At 38.7% G+C, this 21616-nt stretch overlaps 2 protein-coding genes across 3 annotated transcripts; one reads left to right on the plus strand and one right to left on the minus strand.

Moving 5' to 3' along the window:
* The first annotated feature begins 266 nt into the window (after window positions 1-266).
* Window positions 267-3884, plus strand: dscc1 (DNA replication and sister chromatid cohesion 1). Its single transcript, XM_053326546.1, has 9 exons — window positions 267-526; window positions 1174-1342; window positions 1426-1560; window positions 2056-2146; window positions 2359-2497; window positions 2909-2961; window positions 3061-3215; window positions 3393-3541; window positions 3664-3884. Exons 1-9 carry the CDS (start codon window positions 357-359, stop codon window positions 3773-3775), a joined length of 1173 nt encoding a protein of 390 aa, XP_053182521.1. The 5' UTR covers window positions 267-356; the 3' UTR covers window positions 3776-3884.
* Window positions 3885-5369: 1485 nt separating this feature from the next.
* Window positions 5370-20716, minus strand: LOC128365919 (carboxypeptidase Q-like). 2 transcript variants are annotated; one of them, XM_053326544.1, is made up of 10 exons: window positions 20604-20716; window positions 19737-19946; window positions 19451-19567; window positions 19062-19269; window positions 18746-18953; window positions 15148-15259; window positions 14387-14478; window positions 13647-13742; window positions 13209-13314; window positions 5370-6646 (listed from the first exon to the last, which is right to left on the minus strand). In XM_053326544.1, exons 1-10 carry the CDS (start codon window positions 20677-20679, stop codon window positions 6486-6488), a joined length of 1386 nt encoding a protein of 461 aa, XP_053182519.1. In that variant the 5' UTR covers window positions 20680-20716; the 3' UTR covers window positions 5370-6485. The 2 variants fall into 2 exon arrangements, with proteins under 2 accessions (XP_053182519.1, XP_053182518.1); XM_053326543.1 differs by having other exon boundaries at window positions 19737-19952; window positions 20604-20683.
* Between the last annotated feature and the right edge of the window lie 900 nt (window positions 20717-21616).

The following is a 21616-nucleotide window of genomic DNA, read 5'->3' on the forward strand; positions in this document are numbered from 1 at the left end:
AAATGTAACATGCAGCTATTATATTTCTACCCTTATACTAAATGTTTGGATATTTGACCAAAAGAACATTTCTAGTTACCTATTCAGTTTTTAACCATAGACTGTATATAAGAAAGGTTTTTAACCTAATATGTTTTTCTACTCGGATTTATTTTGACGTCGCATCTTACGCACTTCCTTCCCGCAGCAGAGAGAGAGAGCGGGGAAATTTGACAACTTACCGACTGTCGGCACTGAATAGCATGCGCTTTATTATCCTTAAAAACCTAAGTAAAGGGGAAATTGTCACTGTTACTTAAAAGACTCGAGCAGGATTCATCTGTTTAGGTGTTAAGTTGCCGTTTATCTTACCCAACATGAGGACTTTGGAAGAGGTGCTGGCGACTCTGGAGATCGCTAAACTGAAGGAAGAAGATCTGCAGAAAACTATTCACTGTCTGTCTTTTGGGAACAATGTTTCATCTTCAGACTACTGCCTGATGGAGCTGGACGACACGCTGTGCAAACACATAGAAGCTGGGCAAAGGTAAGATATTAATTATTTATGTGTATTAATGAGCCGATAAGGCCTCTTCTCTCTGTGTGTCGGGAGGAAACACAATAAGTATTATCTGACAATTTTATTTTAAATGTAAGAAAAATGATTGAAAATGTAAATACACAAGTTCCCAGAGCTCACGGTGACATGCAGATTCCTTGTTTCATCCAACAGCCCAATAAACACACATCAATTAATTTATAATGTAATAAAAAGTAGAAATAGTAGGAAAAAATAGAAAAATTGCATTTTGCTTGATAAATGATTTAATAATTAATCACAATTCTTGTTTGTCATATAGCATTGAATATTATAGGGGTGGGCAATGTATCAATATTTTGGTATGGTGATATGTTAGGGTTAGGGTTATTTATCAAAAATCTCATATCAATCATATTTTGTGACTGCGATGGTAGTACTGATATCGATAGCAAGGTATTTAGTCAAAAGTATTGTTTTAAAATACGATTCAGTTTTTTCCATATCGCCCCGCCCTAATTCAATATTTATTATTTAAGACCTAACAGTCATCCACTCAGTCAAGTGATAGTGTTGAGGGTGGCAGATGATGCTCAGATGAACAGGATGTATAAACACATATGGACAACTAACAGTGATTGTTTCCTGTTTCACAGTCTGGTGATTCGAGGGGATAAGGATGAGCGTGCTGTGCTGTGTAGTGGTGACAAAACCTATGATCTAAAAATTGCCGACACATCCAACCTGCTGCTCTTTGTGCCAGGATGCAAAACACCTGACCAACTAACTAACAGCCAGGACAGCACTGAGGTGGCGCACACTCAGGTGTGGAAATGAGACACACACACAAATATGCACACACAATTTATTGAGCTCATAATACTAATACTGGCCTACTTGTGTTGTAGATTTGGGGATTTTGTAACAGTTACTGGGAACTGAGGAAACAGCGGCCCAAACTGAAGAAACTGAAGAAGATTTTAATGGAGAATCCTTATGAAGGACCTGCTTTTGGAGGACAGGAGGAAAACACAGACAACAGGGTAAAAGCATATCCTACAGTGAAGTTATTACTATTACATTCAGGTGGAATATACAATGCCAGGTTTAAAGCAGCAGTGAGAAGTTTTTACTCTTTTAATAGTACCCATGGTAGATGCCTGTCATGATAATAATAATAATAATAATAATAACAATAACAATAATACAAATAAGTTAAAATTGTCATTGAACATAAAATGTATTAAAAAGCAAATGGCCCATATTGTTAGTCACACATTAAAAGCAGTGAAAAGTAGAAAAAGTCTGATTAGTGATTTGAATATGGACAGACCGGTGTAGTCTCAGATGTGTTTATAGTAATAACTGTGGCAAAAGTTATTGTCTCCCATTTATTCTGTGTTAGCTGCAGCTCCTATTGTGCCTGTGCAAATGCTTAAATTTTAGCGGGTTTCAAGATCATTTTACACATTAAAAAAATGTTGTTATGTAAAATGTCTGTGAGAACACAAAATGACTGTATGCATATTTGCTGCCAGTACACAATGCAGGATCTGTTGGAGAAGATCCAGGCCAGTGAAGAAGAGATACAGACCCACTTAGAGACCATCCACGCCTGTCAGATTGATGGTAACCTGTGACATTTAAAAAAACATTTTTACTTATATATTAATGGTTAATGTTGGTTTTACTGAAAAGCAGTGCAGTACAGGGTACATGCTTTTGTGAATGTATTCTCTCTCTTTCAGTCTTTTCTCTAATTCTTCACAGTTGTTACTCATATCAATAACAATACAGAGAGTTACCAGATGTTCAGAGACAGAGTGTTTTCTTTCCTCCAGGCTACTGGCGAGTGCTGGACTTTGACTACGAGATGAAGCTGCTCGGTCATGTGACTCAGCTGGTGGATTCTGAGTCATGGTCTTTCAACAAGGTTTCTCTTCAAACCAGTCTGGAAGAGTTAGCCCCACTGGAGCCCATGTAAGTTAACATCTGTGATCCTCATGCTGACCAGTAGAGATCTATGAGAAAGCCAAAAACCAACCAAAATATCAACAAGTCCATAAGAGGAAACAGGTGCCCTTAAAATTAAAACGCAATGTCTGCATTTTCCAGAACAGAGTCAGGAAAAAGGCTCTACAGTTAAAAAAACAGCAGAGGGGAATCACCTCATGTATTAGTCTTTTAGATGAATTTATTTAAAGTATCTGTGATTGTGGGTTTTCAGTTGTATTGAGACTATATTAACAAAAAAAACGACCCAAAAACAACTAATCAAATGATATTAACTGAGCATTTTAAGGCTGTATATATGTATAATATTGTAGACACTTAGTTTAGTAATACGTTCCGATGTTACTGTAATAATGTTATATTCTTTCTCATTCACAGAGACATGATTGAGCACTGTTTAAACTGCTACGGCAACCGCTACACTGAAAATGGTAAAGAAAACATTTTCTGAATAGTCAGCTGAAATAACTACTGTAATCTACAATTTAAAATGTCCACTAAATTCTCCATATACTCCACTGTCCACACAGATCAAGTGTTTTATGCCCTGCATGAGGATAAAGTTTGTCGGGCCACGGCGTTACTGCTGCTACAGAATGCTGTTAAGTTCAACCTGAGGGAGTTTCAGGAGGTCTGGCAGCAAAGCGTCCCAGACGGCATGAGCACACAGCTGAACCAACTCAAGGTTTGGATCTGTCTCTCTTACTGCCTCCTGAGTAGGAAAGGTTTTTTTTAACGTAATTTCAGTATTATGCTCTTTTAACAAAGTAGCAATTCCCTGGAGTTGCTTATTTCTACTGACTTCTCTTGAAGTCTTTTCTAGAAACTGTATCCAGTTGTGACTTTGTTGTAAATCTTCCAGAGCTTCGCCCTGGTGGACCGCAGCTCCCGTCCAGAGACCATCTGCCTGCTGAGGGTGGAAGATCTCCCAGAAGACACGTTAGAGCGCTTTAACCATCTCTTCACACTCAAAGAGAAATGGACAGAGGAGGACATCACACCGTACATACAGTTAGTGTCATCCATTTTGGAAATGATCATAACCTATGCTATGAAAGCTATGATTTTGAACCTTTTTAAGTTATTTGATTTTATAGATGATCTGATGCTTTATAATTTGTTCTCATCTCCAGGGACTTGTGTGGAGAGAAACAGACCACTGGAGCCCTCCTCACCAAATACGCTCGATCTTCAATGCAAAATGGCATCAAAGTCTTCAACTCCAGAAGGCCTGTCGCTACATGAACATATCGACTGTCCAGTATCGCCTTTACATTTGAAAAAATGATGTGTTTATATGTATCCTCTGTAACTATTGCACTTACTGCAATGTGTTAAATTTCAAAGACATTAATCAAACTTCTAGCTGCTTCAGTTTCTCCTTTGTAAAAATGTTACATATTGGTAATAAAATAAGTTTTCATATAATTGTCACAGATGGTTTTCTCTCCTCCTGTTTTCCTTAACTAACCTGAGTTGAACCTTTTTAAGCAGCTTTTTTGTATGAAGAATTACAAATGAACTTAGCAGGTGCTGTGTTGGGGACTGCCCACAAGATGGTGGTCTATGCTGATAAATCCACACACTGACTGAATATTAACAAGTTGGCATCCATCTGTCTCACTGTGGGCTGCATTCATATGACAGACCAGCATTCACATGATCACATATATGTTAGTTGTCAGATTGTTTTATTTTCCTGCTGAATGTCCTCACTTTTCTGTAAAGATAAGATCCCATAATAGTCCCATAATGGGGAAACTTGATCACAGTCCCATCCCATGTAGAGCTGAAATGATTAATCAAAGTTACAAAATGAATCTGTAACTATTTTGATCACTGATTAATTGCTTGAGCCATTTTTAAATTTAAGGGAAAAAAATGGCAAAAATGTATCTTCCAGTTTAATAATTTGAGTCTTTCATGATTGTAAACTTAATATATTTAGGTCTTGTTTTGTCCTCACTGTTCAGGTGAGGTCAGGACAAAACAAGACAAAGATATTACTTTGGACTCTGGGAATTTGTAATTTGCCAACATTTTGTAGAAGAAGCAAGTGATCCAGAATAGATTAGATTAATGAATAATGAAAATAATTGTTAGTGGACCCCGCATTTAACTTATTTAATTATGATAGTAGATGAGACTAAAAATGAACGAGATTGAGATCGTGGGAATAGAGGAGCAAAAAGATTTCAGGGGTATATTAATGCAGAAAAGGAGAAATTGAAAATACAGAAGTTGACAAACCATAGATAAAGAATTTGTCCTCAGTCCTGTTTTTCAAATGTCTGTATAGTTCATGCATGCAGATGTCAGATCAGTCATATGTGACTCATTGTGTGTTAAACATACACAGACTGTGTTTCTTCACTAACATAACTGTCTGTGTGTGAGTCAGTATTGCTGGCAGTTGAGGAAGAGTTGACCAGAAACTAACAGAAACAACACAAATGTCTGTGTCAACACAAACACACTCACACACATCTGTATCCTCAAAACTACTTTATCTGTACTGGCAGACTGACTAACCCTGACATCATCCGATAGGAGTGCTGAGATATCAGTGCTTTGCTGGTCTACGTGGCGTCTGCAAAATGATGAATTCTCTTTAATTTTCCTCTCTTCCTCTGACATAACTTTTCTCTTCACGCATCATGACTTCACTTGATTCTCTATTCCTCTTTTTTTTCTCGTCGTCCTTCTCCTTTCGATAAAAATATCCCCCACTTACTGTCTGTGTGGTTGGTTTGCCATCTTATCTTCCTCTTTCATAGAATCATATAGACTGAATGAGTAATCAAAGTACCACAGGATAAGAGCAGTGTGCGTAACCATGTAAAGCAATGATAAAAACTTTAATGATGATATAAGACAAAATGTGCTGACATTCAGTTAAACACAATACTTGCAAGAATGAAAATACAAAACAATCAAAAAGCAGGTGAATAAAAACTTTTGGATAACACTGGAAACTGACAAAAACATGAGAGGTTTGAACAGCTCCACAATTTTATTAGCTAACAGTTGTTGTTGAGTCACAGGTGAGCAATTGACTGTGGAGCTGATTTTCCAGACTTTCTTATACTTTGTTATTTCTACACATTTGCAAACCAACAAATTAGGTTTCTATTCTAATCATTTCTGTAGCCCAGACATAACAGTACCTGAGAAACTTCTCTGTCTTATGCTCACATCTCATTTTCATGGTCTTGTTCCAGATAGTAATCCTGCATATACTCGCTTCTGAATATGATCTAAATGATTATGTGGCATGACAATATTGCATTAGCTTTACATCCCCTCTCTTTGGTCCTGACTGAAGTCCTGAGTTCCAACATTATGTCGATCAATTAAATCTTCATTTAAAACATGATTTATTTACATTAGTTATTTTTAATTTAAATGTAAAATGTGTTTATGTTATTATACTCATGACACTGTTGCGCCACAACATGAGGGTTCTGGGTTCGAACCCACCAGCTGGGCCCCTTGTGTGAAGTTTCCATGTTTTGTGCAGGTACTCCAGCTTTCTACCACATACTAGCAACATACAGGTTAAGTTAATTGGCGACTCTCAACTCCCTGTAGATGTAAATGTGAGTGTGAACGCTTGTCTGTCTCTATACTATGTTAGCCAAGTGACTAACTGGCAACCTGTCCAGGGTGTACCCCGATTAGCTCCAGCCCCCCACAACCGTCTAGAGGATAAGTGATAAACAAAATGGATGGATGGGTAATTTCTTCATCCTTTCTCATGATTCTTTATCTGACCCTGAGTCAATTCACATTTCAATTGGAAACAGAAGCTGAAATAAACATTTTTAAACTCAATCTCAAGTTTTTCTAATTTGATTTGATTGTGTGTTTAGGATTTAAGCAGTCCAGTGGTGGGTTACAGTGATAATCCTCTCCTCCACTTCACTGGAGGTTCAGCATCCTGTGTGGTACCTGACTACCTGGGCAGCATGTCCTGCAGGTCAGCCACAACATAGGCTACCACAGCCCACAATGCCGAGCAGAGATTCATTTCTTGAGGGTCCTGAACAGTCATGGTGTCACCTTCACTGTGGTGGAACCAAAAATATCGACTGTCGGCCACATGTAGGCTAGCACCTGTATGAGAGACAGTGAGAGAGATACACACAACCTGTTACATGTTGAAAAGACTGTTCAAACAATCCTGGACTAAAAGTAAAAGAACATTTCTGAGGAAGAGCAGTGAAGCTGTGAGTCATTAAAGCTGCTGACCCAGTTGGAAGCTAGCATGTGGAAAACAACCAAAAACTTTTTTTTTGATGGAAGCATAAAGTTTTTGGTTGTTTTCCATGGATGGAGAGACAAAAAGAAAATGTAATTTAGTCTGTGCTTTGAAGAAACAAATTTCCCGTTTTTCGTTGGTGCCCCTCCTGTCCAGTCGGTTTCAATCTGCTTATTGACTTGTTTAGTTTATTAACTGAGATGATGGGTGTGAGGATTTGCTGCTTTTATGTGTTTTATATCATTTTGAATTTAATATCCTTGAGTTTAGTACAGAACAACTCATTCAAAGACATCACTCTGGGTTTTAGGAAATTGTGATGGCCATTTTTCACAATTTTCACAAAACAAATCCATTAATTATTTAAATGGCAAAACAGATAAACCAATAATGAAAATAATCATTTGTTGCAGTTTCCCTGTTTTGATAATGATGTGTTGGTAGAGACACTTTTCATGTGTCCTAGTCTGAGTCATGACTTTTACATCAGGCTTGTCTTTATGCCCCAGTTAGTTTACAAGCAAAATTTAACACTTATTCACTTTATTATACTATGGATTAATCACCACTCTATAAAGTTTATTGGCAGTTCTTTGCCTTTTCTAGAGAAAATCAAGTGCACATTGTATCTGGTTAAGTTAGCAAGATTTTTTCCAATTTGGCCGAGGTTTATTTAACCTCCCCCACCCCTTTGGAATCCTGCTCATGGAAATATATCTATATCTATCTATAGATAGATAGATAGATATAGACTGACCCCCCAGAGAGCAGAACAGTCAACATGCAATGAAAACTCTGCAGAATCACTTCAGGTACGTAGTGCCGCAAATCATCAAGTTATAAAATACTTTTCTTACATAGAAAGTGTGCTCATTCATATTGCCAGTGTGTGTCAGACATCACTGACAGGATGACTGATTTCTATGTGTGCATTGAAGGTACGCAGGTGAAAGCACCCAGCAGAGACTGTGGAGTTTGCACCCTCACCTTCCCCTTGGACAGTGCAACTTAACTATGGTGGTTCAACATGACCCTGTGGACTCTGTCACTGTCATGGGTTTACTGTCAAACTGTCATAGAAACTGCATCTTTTTGTTGTTGGTACATTTTTCAGAAACCTCTTAAATGGACCATTTAAGAATCCTAAACAATAGGACTGTGGTGTAAAACTGGCCTCATGTTACGAGTCAGTGTGACTATGCACCAAATTATGAAAAGTGTTAAATGGGTTTAACATTGACCTCTGTCCATCTGCACTCTTTGTTTTGATAATGGTTTCCATTTATTCCCCATGGTACCCATGTACTACATATCTGTGAAACACCAGAACCCAAAAAGTCCTGCCAACTATCTCATGTCTAGACAGCTATCCTTTAAAGTTCCCTTGAGCAAAGCACCAAACAGCTGCTCTATTGAAACTGTTCAATAATGGAAGACTACCAGTGAATGTCTTTAAGTAAGTAAGTAAATATTCTGTTTGGTTGTTGCTTTAAAAGGGAATGGGTTTGTGGTCTGTTAATGGTTTGATGTTTTGTGTTCTTTTTGTTCTCAGTTCCTTTTCTATAGGACACAATATGTTTCTCTACATAATGCCATTTCCTCTTCTTCCAAATTTCAAAATTATATTTTAAAAGTCAATGAAAATTGAACCAAACGGCTATAATTTCTAGCCAAGATATGCTAATATTATAATCAACCAATGGAACAGGAGGATTATTCTTGCCATCGAGCTGGTTCATATGTTTTATGTCTAAAATTAAGAAATGGAAATGAATAGTGAAACATTTCCATGCTGATGGCTTTTGTGTGAAGGTGTCAGCAGGACTGCATGAAAACTCGATGCCAGCAGCCTTCTTAAAACTGGGCCCTGTTATGTGGGTTGTGTCACTCAGCTAGCAACATACAGAGGTGATTTTCTTCTTTTTTTTGAGGGGGGGGGGGGGTTTAAACACATACAGGATCAGTAGATGTGTTGTAATAAAATTAGTTTTTCTGATTATGATTTATTTGTATTTAATCCCTCACATAGACAATTTTAGTAGTGTTATAGACCTATTGATGAATGACAAATTAAAAGGACACATTAACATTAACATTAACATTAAGTATCTCAGTAAGGTGTTGGGCCACCACATGCACAACAGCTTCAGTGCACCTTGTGGTTGATCTACAGTCTCTGAACTCTACTGGAGGGATGAACACCATTCTTCCAAAAGATGTTCCCTCATTTGGTGTTTTGATGATGGTGGTGGAGAGTGCTGTCTAACACGTTGGTCCAAAATCTCCCATAGGTGTTCAGTTGAGTTTAGATGAGATGATGTGAAGGCCATAGCTTATGATTCACATAATTTTCATACTCATCAAACCATTCAGACCCCTCGTGCCCTATGGATGGGGGCATTGTCATCCTGGAAGAGACCACTCCCATCAGGACAGACATTGTTTCATCAAGAACAACTTTGTATTGATTTGTAGTAACTCTTATGACTCTTTTTTAAGGGAACATGTGGACCCAAACCATGCCAGCAAGACATCTCCCACAGCCTCACAAAGCCACCAGATCCCCTCCCTGGACCTGAACTGGTTTTTGTCACCAGTCTGTATATGAGGTAGAGATGTGAGAGGGAGAGGAGAGGAGAGATAAAAGAGTGGTCTCTCCATTCACCTCTATGCTAACTCATTTATGTGTCAGTAATGTGCGTTCACACAGTAACGTGATGACCCTTACATCCCCGGAAGAAAAACCGGAAGCTAGAAACTTTTAGCGTATACATCCATGATGCAGGCAAAGTGTATCCAACAGGCGAGCAATTTTTATTGGATCGAATAGGCGCCATTTTTGGTCCTTTACCCAGCTCCTTGGAAGTCGTTTAGTATGACTCCTAGAAAGTGTTTTTTCGGCTGTGAAGGGGAGGAGAAGAAGTTAAATTTGTTTGCATTTCCTAAAGACGAAAGCACCAGACAAAAGTGGATGCAGTTTCTTTTTTCGGGTAAAAAACAGCCATATGCGTACGTGTTTGTCTGCTCACGCCACTTCACAGAGGACTGTTTCCTCAACAGAGCCCAGTATGAAGCAGGCTTTTCTGCTCGGCTGGTGCTAAAAGACGGCTCTGTCCCGTCGGTAAAGGGCCGTGTTGAGGAGTCCGAAGCACAAGCTGTAAGTAGCATTATATCACTTCAAGGTTTGGCTCGATGATCGGACCAAATGGGTTAGGGTTAGGTTATTAATCAGCGTCAGTACTCACGATAGGCGTTTACAGTGCAGCTTTACTTTTTTATTTAGCTAACAGTGATTTGCACATAACAATACGTGCACCAAGCAATCCGATATATGCCCTTATTTTAACTACATCCGCCATATTTTCCTTTTTCTCGATTACTTGCAAAGTAAAAAGAATCCAGCCAGTGTTGACTTGCTAACAGGGTGTAAAGGGGGAGTGTCTGCATTGTTTATTTGCATGCAGGAATGAAAGGATTTAAAACATAGCTCATTGCTAAGTTAACCATGCTGCCAAATGCCCTGCAACTAATAATACAGGGCAGTAACAAATGATGTGTTTTCATTTTACTGATGAACACCGTATTTTTTTCACTGTCTTTTCTCAATCAGAGTACATCACAACAGACCCCCACGACATACTGTACACCACAGTACAAACATAAGGGATGCCAGACTGACCCTGAACCTACAGTCTCTGTTTCAACGCAGTTCTGCCCTCTAATGTTATCTGTGGGCACTCAGATGTACTACTCTCCTTCAACTAAATCTACTGCCACACAGCTGTCCTACGATACACTGAAACAACCCGTGAGAAGCAAAGGTGTGTATGTAATACAGACACAAAAAAATGGGTGTTATTTACTGCAAGAGTTAGAAGATGATACTATAAGATAATATTAGTTTTGAAACATATAAAGATAGTGGCTTTCATCAGCATCACAAACTACAAACTATTTATTTTGTTTCTAATCAGACACATAGGTTTCAGTTTCCTGCAAGAGTGATGGGTTATCCCTTGACTTTGTTACGTTAGAGCAGAAAATATCTATATATTTTTATCCTTTTATTTTTTGGCACCTAGGCAACGGTGTCGACACCAAGACCACTTCCAGCTCTGTAAATGTTGTGGTTTGGATGATTCAATCATTTAGGCTCTAGACCTGGATGGTGTGTCATACATGTGGGAGGGACTGCTATCTGGTTCACTCATCTTACAACCTAATAAGGAAAATGACACTGATTTACAAGTAATACTGTCTTATAATAAAGAAAATTGGACAAATACTGATCCAGAAAGAAACACAAATAACAGAACACATTTTTGATTACATGTAACTGATTACAAACATAATTACAGCCATGAGGTGGTATAAAATGGTGCTAAATATCTGCATAATGGTCTCAGTAAACATGACAGCTAAGGCATTTGAAAGTATTAATATTATTTTACAAAATTGTTACTGTATACAACACAGAAATCTACTCTAAAAATCTGCTATACTCTCAGTAAAATATCTACAGTTATGAATAAAAACATATTTGGTTTTTAACAGAGAATTTAGCTACATTTTAATCAGGATCATTTTGGTAGTATTTCCCAACACAAGCAACATTAGTCTAATTCTTAGCTGCTTAATTTCAAAAAAGGAGTTGTGCTTTACACTATTGCATATAACATTAGGTGTGTGCTACTGTTGTGTTTACAGGTAGTTGGCTAAATAATGTAATAACAGTGAATAGGAATAGCCTTATTTACCTTTCGTATTTCTTATCAATAGAAGTTTTAAACTTCACTGGGCATTCTGGTGCAGTTCTCATAATTACACCTCCAGTCAGTCAACAGACATGAGTGAGACGGCACAACGTCTAATGGACATTTATTTTAGTGTGCGTCCATAACTATGTGAGTTTGTTGTGTTCTGTTAGAGTTTAGTAGAAAGTACTTAGTAGAAATTGTTTGTTGCTTCTCAGTTAACTTAATGGTGTGTTTATTCATTTAGCTAAATCAGACACTATTGAAAGGCTTATTCATTTCTGTGTTTGTACTGTGAAGCTACACAGGTGAGAGAGCCCAAAGTGAGAGACTGTGGTGTCGGGACCCTCACCTTTCCTTTGGACAGTCCTTTACTTTTCCTACAACCAACAATAGTGGAAAGGCCATCCAAGAGACCTCGACTTAGCATGACAGATGAGGAGGAAGGACCTTCAGAATGCAGCTTGTCTGTGTTGGTTCAGGACCCAAATGATACAACATGACTGGGTGGACAATGTTGTAATTGTTTTCTTTTTGGAAACCCCACACAGGAGGAGTTAACAAATGAAAGATTAAACAAAAGGAACATTTTAATGCTGGAAATGTGGATTATGGTATAAAGAAGTGCCATGATGAGATGTCAACCCAATGATCAAGTTGTGTAATGGGCTTAACAGTAGCCTCCGTCAAACTGAACTGGTGCTAGTCGCTACTAATTTGGGATTATCACATTATACACATTACAGTACAGATGTTCTTAATGTAATAAACACAGTAAAAGCGCTTGGAAGACAGAGAAGGCGGCTTTGAAAACATCCTTGAGGACTGTTTGTGGTCAGCTGGATTAGTTATATTATTAAATGAAAAGTTTAAAATGTGTGTTTTTGAGTCTACTTTTGCAGTTCCTCTTCTTAAGGCTACCACAGTGTCCTTCTGTGGATATTACAATTTCACTTCTATAGAAACTAGACAGAGGCAGACAAGAGGTTTGGACCACTATATCCCTTTCAAAGCCACAAAGATTGGCACATACTGTCATGTACCCAAAGCAGTACTGTTTAGGGTTGAATCTATTTTCACTATCAGCAATTGAGAAAGATAATAATTATTGAATATTAACTAACTGGACTCATACAGGTTTGTGTTCCAAATGCAGCACAATTTAATTCTATTGATTATATTCTGTTATCATTCCTTATTCTGTCATTTGTTTTTGTATATAAAGGCCCAAGGGTGCACTGACCATTCAAGAAGGGGAAAAAAAACATCTCATCATGTTTTTTGGCTCAAAGGTGCATTGAAAATTCCCTGTCCTGACCACTTCCTACTTACACTTTAAATATCTTGCACATCAGATTTTCAGTAATTTAAATTTAAAGAGAATAGCTGGCTCCCACTTCCCCAATATTATGTAACAGTTAATCAATGAGGATGTGATTCTGTATGCAAAGCACTTTCAGGAGAAGAATGATCAAACTAGAACCACAGACATTAGGATGGGTTACTCTCTATTTAGTTTTTTTTTCTGTTTATGATAGGCATAAAAAACATGATAAATCAAATAAAGCAGATGGTTCTTAAGCTTTTATTGAACAGACTTTCACTGTGCCTTATAGTGAAAGCTAGTCACAGAAAGACAGACATACATGTTGTTTAAACTGACCTGGTACTCCTGCCTGCATCCAAGGTGAGATATCTGTCCCTTCTCCATGTGCCTCCAATTTGGTCGTGTTAATGGGAGCCAACAGTTTGACCACTTCTTCCATCACCTGTTGATACAGCCACACACTAACAAACTGCTTCTTAGCTCATCACACAGCCTGTAATACCCCAGGGCTTTTAACCCCAAGGCAGTTTAACATTCATATTCCAGATTTGTACTTGTAATTCAAAAGACAGCAGCAAGACTGGAATTACATTTTTACCAGTTTCAAAACCTTGGATACAGAGTAAAGAAATCAATTTCAACTTTATGCTATTCATTTTCGAAACTTGATCTACAGTTTAAAATTCAGAAAAATGTTGGTTTTGGTACTATTATCAGCCCATAGAAGGTTAAGTGAAAAATTCAATGTTGTCTGAAGGTGAATAACAATCCTACCTTTCTTGCTACATCACTGCCAGTAAACTGCAGAGCCACTGGGCTGAATGTGCCCAGGTCAGACTCCATGACCAAGTCAAAGTTGGACATGTTCACCTGGGTGGGAGAGGAAGCAGAGACAGGAAGCAAGCACAGTAGATAAAACAGTGGAGGACCAAGAGAGTGCATGGCCATGATTAAAACCATAAAGAGGTCCAAGCTTCTGTCAACAGAGCCACTCAATCTTTACAACAGGCTTCAGGAGGTGAAATTAAGAGTTTTAAGTACAGCTACTTTCAAATGAAATCATACACTGTTGAAAAGGTATGTATGTTAACATATGCAAAGGCTTGTGCTATCCCCACGTATATTTCCTCCTCAGCTCCGGTTCCTCAACCAACCACTAGGAGTTGCTAGTGTAGCTGCCTTACCTGATTGAGGCGATTAACATTCTTATACAGACCTGGACACACTGCTGGGATGTTACAGTACTTTGGTGAAAATATACCTTTTTACCTTTGTTTTAAGAGTGTATTTTACGTTGGGTCAATGCGTGGCAATTAGCAAGGCCTCTAAATACAGAAACTCTATATGAGACTGCATATGATTGTTATCCACAAAGAAAAACCTGGTAGCTAGCCAAGACCTGTCCAGCACATTAAAAGTAAATGTCTGCACTCACCACAATGCACTCTGACAGGAAACATATTTGCTTTCTCTCTGTTTCTTATTTAATACTGCAGCAGTAACAGTAGTAATACCTTGTGTAAATCAAAGTACTGCTGTGCTCCAACTCCACCCTGCTCTTCAGCTGTCCACAGCACTGTTCGCAGGGTTCTCCTTGGACGCAAACCTGGAAACAGATGAAGACACACATGAACCCACAGCAATAACGAAGAAACACGTACAGAAGAAGAAAGATAATATCCCCAGTTAAATCATGCAAATGTATGTCATGTATATTTCTTTAGAATCTGTTATATACTGAAGGTTAGTGTATACCTGACTTTTCATCACTGGGTATTGTACTTGAATAAGCTTGTTTGATTATAGGCTTAGTGAGGCACATTCTTTTGTTCACGAGAATACTGTACTGTTTATCTGAGTCTGTTTCCTAATTGTGAGTGCTGCTGTTCCTCTACAAACAGTTGGAGGAAATAACAGTTTACAGTCTGAGAAAACTGTTTTGTAATTTGCACCAAAGTTTGTCGGAGCTTTGTTATATTTTCATAGAGCTTTACCATATCTTACTAACCAACTTGTTGTGCTTGTTTAGCCCGGTCTCTTTAAAAGAATACTGTTGACTGTTGTTCTCAGTTAGGCAAGCTGTTTACATAATGTGAAATATTAGTAAATCATTTACTCATCTTTGTTTACAAGCTTGTGTTAGCTTGCTGCAGTTCTTTTTGCATTTTACAGTGTATAAATAAGTCTTTCCATGGAAGTTCCTCTTTGTCTGCACAGAGTATATATGTGTTTCTACATGCAATATATCTGTAGAGGGTATGTGTCTGTGGGTTACCTAGGTCTTTGATGAGTGACAGGGCCTCCCAGGAAATCATGGCTCCACCCCCATCGTCCATGGCACCCTGGCCCACATCCCAACTGTCCAAGTGACCGCTCAGTAAGACAACCTAGCAAATTGGACAGATATATAACATATAATCATTGAAAAGACAGGAAGAAAGAGTATGATGTGGAACAGTTTTTTAGGTGTGTATCCATGGAAACTTGACCATTTGTCTGACCTGAACAGACAAACGCAAGAGAAAGCAAACAGATAACATTATCTTATCCACATCATGTCTACATTTTATTAAACCAGACAAATAAACCACACACAATGGCCAGATATGCCTTAAATTTGAGACTTTTAACATAAAAATGACACAAACACACAGTTCAGAATGTTATGCCCATTTCCAGGAATGTTAAGGGGTGGGATTCCCGTCAGAGGGATGCTGCTGTCCTGACCTGATGTTCCAGGTTACAAAACATGTGAGTCCAGTCTGGACAATGACCCAGAGGCTATGCATTCCATTCAAATAAAACCCAGTGTTTCCTCTGCTATATAAAATAACTAAATAAGAAACCTGTTCAGATATGTTCCTTTTTGCTCAGAGCTCAATGTGTCACCACTTTACTTGAAATTAGTTAAATGCTGTTACAGTCAGGCACTCATGTGAGCACTGAAACCGGTTATGTAATGATTTGTTAAGTTCATACTGGTGAAGATCCCGTCCTAATGTGTTTTCAATGTAAGAAATGTATTTACATTTGCGTGAATATGTAGTTTACACATGTATGCTTTTCGTATTAGGTAAGAATACATCAGTGGGGAATATAAAACATATACACATTTAGTACACACCCAGACTTGCTGCTGTGCGCATGATGTATGAATCACTCAAGTGGTTTTTGCAATACCAGAACTGTCCTCCTCTAAATCCATGACCTCGAACACTTAGCTTTTCCATGTGAGGTTTTACAGTCAAGGTTGCAGCATGCATCAGGGATTTTACAATCCAGTTTTCTCAAGAGTTTGCTCAAAAACACACTGTACTTAATAATTTAGTCAGTCACTAGTGTTGAAATATATTGTATTTCATTGTACTGTAATAGTTTGGTCGGTTAACCTCACAAAGACCTTTCTGCCCCTGTTGACTTAATGTTGACACACTTTGTCCTTACCATTGAGGGACACAGATAACTGACACTCCGTTTGCCAAATGGCTGCTTTTTACAGTGTTGACAGTGGAGACAAATAAATACTTTATACTTAACATAGTTCAAATCACAAGAGACCAATAAAGTATAAAAAGATGTTTAGATGTGGTGTAGTGACATGTAGATTAGATGGGAATCACAAAAACGATGTTTCAACAAATACATCACACACATGTATCACAGTAAGACAAAATTATTAATGTTTTAGACCCCAGTATAAACACAAAGAGAGAGGACATCTTAGACTTTGCAGAGTTAAATTTTTCATTTGGAGGATAGGTAGAGGATGTAAAAGTTGAGTAAGTGGAAAAAAATCTTTGCAACTCATCCCACTGCTTCTCAAAGGCTTAACTGTGGAAATGACTCACTAAACCTCAAATGTACATCGTTCTATGAATGTGCACACGCACACACACACACACACACACACACACACGCACAGACTAACCACAATTGCTGCTACTGCCAGGGTTAGGGTTGCCAGCTGGAGCACTAAGTCACAGAGCCAAAGATGATGTCAACCATGCCATGTGTTTAATTTCCTTTTTCTATAATGAGGGACTGAGCATTGGTTCCCAGATCAGAATAGTAACAGCTTACATCAGCAATGTTCCTCTAATCCAAGTCTCCTGACAAATTCTTCAGTTAGCTCTACTTAAATAATCACAAATTAAACGAGAGGGAGCTGCGTGTAAAGAACAGAGCTCACTAGAATTATAAAGATTGGAAACACCCTCCGCATATGACATTATGACCCATTTTATGTTCTTTGTTAGCCATAAAAGTCATGAATCTTGTTTTTCTTAAGTTTTTGGCCATCTTGAACTGTGCTGCTGGGATGCAATGTTTTGTTATTGAGTTGTTGAATACACCGGCCTCATATTTGCAGGCTCAAGAGGCTGTTAGGAAGTAAAGGCTTACATACATACAGGTCTTAGCCACTCTCTTGGGAGATTACCACTGCAAAAACCATCTGCTTTCATCTGTCAACAAAAAATATCTTCTCAGACACAATGGGGTCATTAGAAACCCCCGTTGTACATGCAATATACAGTACTTAACAACAACAAAAACACCCATGCTCGAGGCAACCTCCACCAATATACATACCACGATTCACAGATAACACTGTGGAAATTTCAACTGTGATACATTCAAGTAGAAAATGTTAAGTTAGGTCAAACTTAGATTCCTCCTATGTACCTGCTGTTAGCCCTCATCTGTCAAGTCCATTCAATCCATTTAGCATATAGTTCAACACAGCTGGGGCTATTCCTGCGAGTGATGATCCCACTCCTCACTCTGCTGTGCTTTTATTCAGACAGGTATGATAGCAGTGCAGTGTTTTTCTCAAGTGAGCCACAGTGCCTCCCGTGCACACTGCGGTGAAGTTGCATTCATTTGGAGACTGGTGCAGCAGCACCTTGTCTGTCAATCAGGTTCAACCTGCTAGACATGTCTGGGTCCGTCTTGCCCACATTTAAACATACAGTTTACATCTCACTCTATACTCAAGGAGTCTGCTAGTCCTGTGACAGACCCATCCAGGGTTCACTGCACCTTTAGCCCAGTGCATGCTGGAATTAGTTTATTTCATGCCAGTTGCAGGTCAGTGTCCTTGCTGAGCAACACTGTCTATCCGCTTTGACTCAAAGGTTTCCTACACAGTAGTTCATATACAGTAGTCTATTATTCTCAAAAAGGCAAACACATATTTACAGGTTGCAGTACTGGAAAATCTGCTGAAAAGAGGACATAAATTATCTTTCTGTTTGCTTGTATTAGCATGTGTCCACAAATCACAACTCTATTCATACCATAAAAGGATAGAATTATTTCAGCAGGTCTGAGTTAAGTTGTTTAGACTGGCCAATAAAGAAAAACATTAAGTGATCTGTAAAAAATTCAAAAGAAGTTAAGAAGTGCTAATTCATGGAATGTTTGTAACAACTTTAAGAGCCGAATGAACAGGTGAATAGTTTGTTTTTACAGTGGTGTGTTTCCAAAGAAACCTACTATGTACTACAGACCACAAGTGACATGTCTCTGTATTTCCAGCTAAGCCGAGCCTCTGTGCTTCTCTGGAAAGATTAGATCACACAGACAGGCAAAATGAAGACAGACTAAACCTCTGCGGGAATATCTGCAGTCAGCAAAAAGGGGTTACAGCATTCTTTCCTCATCCCATCAAACAGAGGAAAAGACAGGGAGAAAAACTAATTAAGAGAGAAAGAAGAACAGCCATATTAATGTCTTTTCTCCAAAAATCTAACAGGACACCCACGCAATGTATTTGACAGGCCCACCCCAATAGATTTGCCCCAACACTAAAAGACTAAAAGAGACTGTAGCTTGATAAGATACATAAATAAACCATTCAAGCTGACAGGTACCTGCTCAGGGTGCTGCCAGCCTCTTATCTCAGCCACTGTGTTGAAAGAGTCAGCATCTGGCAGAGTCTTGGCTGCCATTGTGAGTCTGACCACGATCTGCTGTCCCCTCTGTGCTATACGCCACATCAGCTCAGCATCCTCCACAGTGATACAGGCTGTGGGGATGCGTTTCACTCCATCTTGGTAATCCTGCCAACCAGTGTGGGGACTAGAGACAAAGAGAGACACACTTTTGTAAATTAAACCTTTACTTGAGAAGTTGGGGATCAAATGTCACCTCACCAGTGATACATGCTCCTCAAATATAGACAGACACCTGTTAATAGAGAAAGGAGTGATGGATCGAATGAGTGAGGCTACAGCTCCCACTTTAGCTGCCTCAGAGGCGCCGTATGCACGGTAAGCCACCGTCTCCCCATAGCTAACAAACGGCTGGTTAAAGACCACAATTTTGCCTGCAGCCTCACTGGCTCTGTGCTTCAGTTCTTCAAAAGACTGAACCACCAACACCTCTGCCTCAATACCTAGAAAGATAGAGGTGGAGAGTGGACAAACAAATTCATATGTGAAAATAAACTTTGTAAAAGTTCAAGTCTGGGTGCACATATTCATTAATTATTGGTTAAAGATTTATTTTGTAAAATATTGACATTAATTAAATTGACTACAATGAACCAGTCAAAGGAATCAGAGGATGGTCTTTACCTTCAGGTGGGGTCCCTACACTGCTGCCCAGTCCCAGTATAGCCAGACTTTTGGCCCTAGGCAAAATCATTTCTGCGCTCTCCTTCCCTCTCACCCAGTGCGGGATTTTCACTGGCTCTGGAAAAGAGGAGGTACAAAAACAAAACTCACTGCTACATTCATATATGTATTTGTCACATACAGGTAAGTCCAATTTGAAAAGGCTTCAACTCTTTCTCTCTCTCTCTCTCATACACACACACACTTGTTAAAGCATTCAGTTGAACAGACAGACATGCATACTCACCCAGATGTACGTCCAAGCCATCCTGCATCATAGCACTGTACATGTATTTGATAGCCATCTCCAGGTTGTGCGATCCACTGACACGGTTCCCTATGGTGTCAGTGAAGTCAGCAAGCCGTTTATAAGAGCGGTTCTGAGCAGCTCCAAACACAGCCAGGTCTATGATCCGTTTGGCCACATCAGCATAGCCTGTGACCTCTGCAGCTATGTCTGAGGCTCACAGAGAAACACAAAAATAAAATCAACTTTTTTCTCAAAGTCTTTTTGAATATCTTTTAAGTTAAGTTATCACTTGAGTAGATAACTGGATATACCATACGCTCTGTTGTTATATAGGTACATGTAGGCATACACTCACAGAGCACTTTACTAGGAACACCTGTGAAATCTAATGTAATCCAATACAACAGCTCTGCTATTCTATTTTTACAAAGCTCACACATATTAGTGTTTTGCTGTCATTGTCAGAAAGATGTTAATTTTATCTTATCACAGAGGGTGGCGGTGGTGTACTTGGGGTGCATTACATTGCCTAATATTTTGTCTCCCTTGTGTCTGTCAATAGTGTTGGCCAAAATATTGCTTGATGAATATACTAACCATCACTGTAACACTTATAGTATAACTTATACATAACAAGACATGTGTAACAAAATAATAACCAGAGACCTATGTAGAAAAGCTTTGAAGCCAAAGGTTTGTACACAGACCTCTCAAAAAACCCATGCTTGATATGCAAGGGAAGCAATGTTAAAATGATGATTGTCTGACACAGTATAGATTAGTGGTACTCAGACTTTTTTATTTATTTCAAGAAAATCAAAGACACTGGCACATCATCTAAGAGGGTAGGAGGGTTTGAGGTACCTTTCCTTGCAGTGTCATTGGATGCAGCTCTGGCCCGAGCAGACTGAGGGTGACATCCACATAGTGATGATAGCATGTAGAAAAACACGAAGAAGGAAAGCAGGATAGGCAGTCTGCCATCCTGAGCCATCTGCATAAAGACAAATATCACTGTGATAACAGATGTGGACGTCTTGTGACTTCATAGCAGTTTAATTGAACTTTACTCAGTTATGATTTCTTTAGCAGATTAAAACTGAAAATCAGCATTATTTATGTATCACCGCAGACTCAATGCCGTATACTCTCTCTAAATAAGAGTCAAAATTAGTCTTTTGAATAACATTTACAAGAACTGACAAGTATTAGTTTGTCTGAACTTGGTCTGTAATCCATTCAAACACGTCGCCATCAACAAAGCCAAACTCACTGGACTTTACCTTTAATCAAAAACCAAGCGTTAAACTATCTATGGTTAAAGAGATATTAATACAGACGAAGGATGGAGAGTTAACGTCACAGCAGTTTCACAAGTTCATAGACTGACAATGCTCATAACATTTGACTAAAAAAGCTCCATAAAACAGCACAAACCCTGCAGGACAGGTTAGTAGTTTTGTTGAAGTTGGAGTTACAGGTTTTAAACACGAATAGACAACAGAGCTGCCGGCGTAAAAATACATTTACTGTTTCCGTGTTCGTGATTCAGCGCGTGCCTCACGAAGGCAGGCTTCCGGTGTGACTGTTTTCACAATAAAAGCTGTAGCAGTAACATGCAACCACAAAAGAAAATCTACAATATAATATATATCATACATATCATGGCCACAGTTCAAACCTGACCCTCTATTTCATAATACATAGTCATTTATTATTTCATAGATAGAAATGTCACATTTTCACTTCAGGACAGGATCCAGCTACAAAGTCAGTCACATCTCTTTAGACAACACAGCTACACCTCTAAATTGTGTTCTCTCTGACTATTAATCAGGGCTCCCAGTTTATGAGTTTTGTTTATTCTCATGTTATAT

The sequence above is a fragment of the Scomber japonicus genome, chromosome 10, assembly GCF_027409825.1.
Source record: "Scomber japonicus isolate fScoJap1 chromosome 10, fScoJap1.pri, whole genome shotgun sequence".
Lineage (NCBI taxonomy): Eukaryota > Metazoa > Chordata > Actinopteri > Scombriformes > Scombridae > Scomber > Scomber japonicus.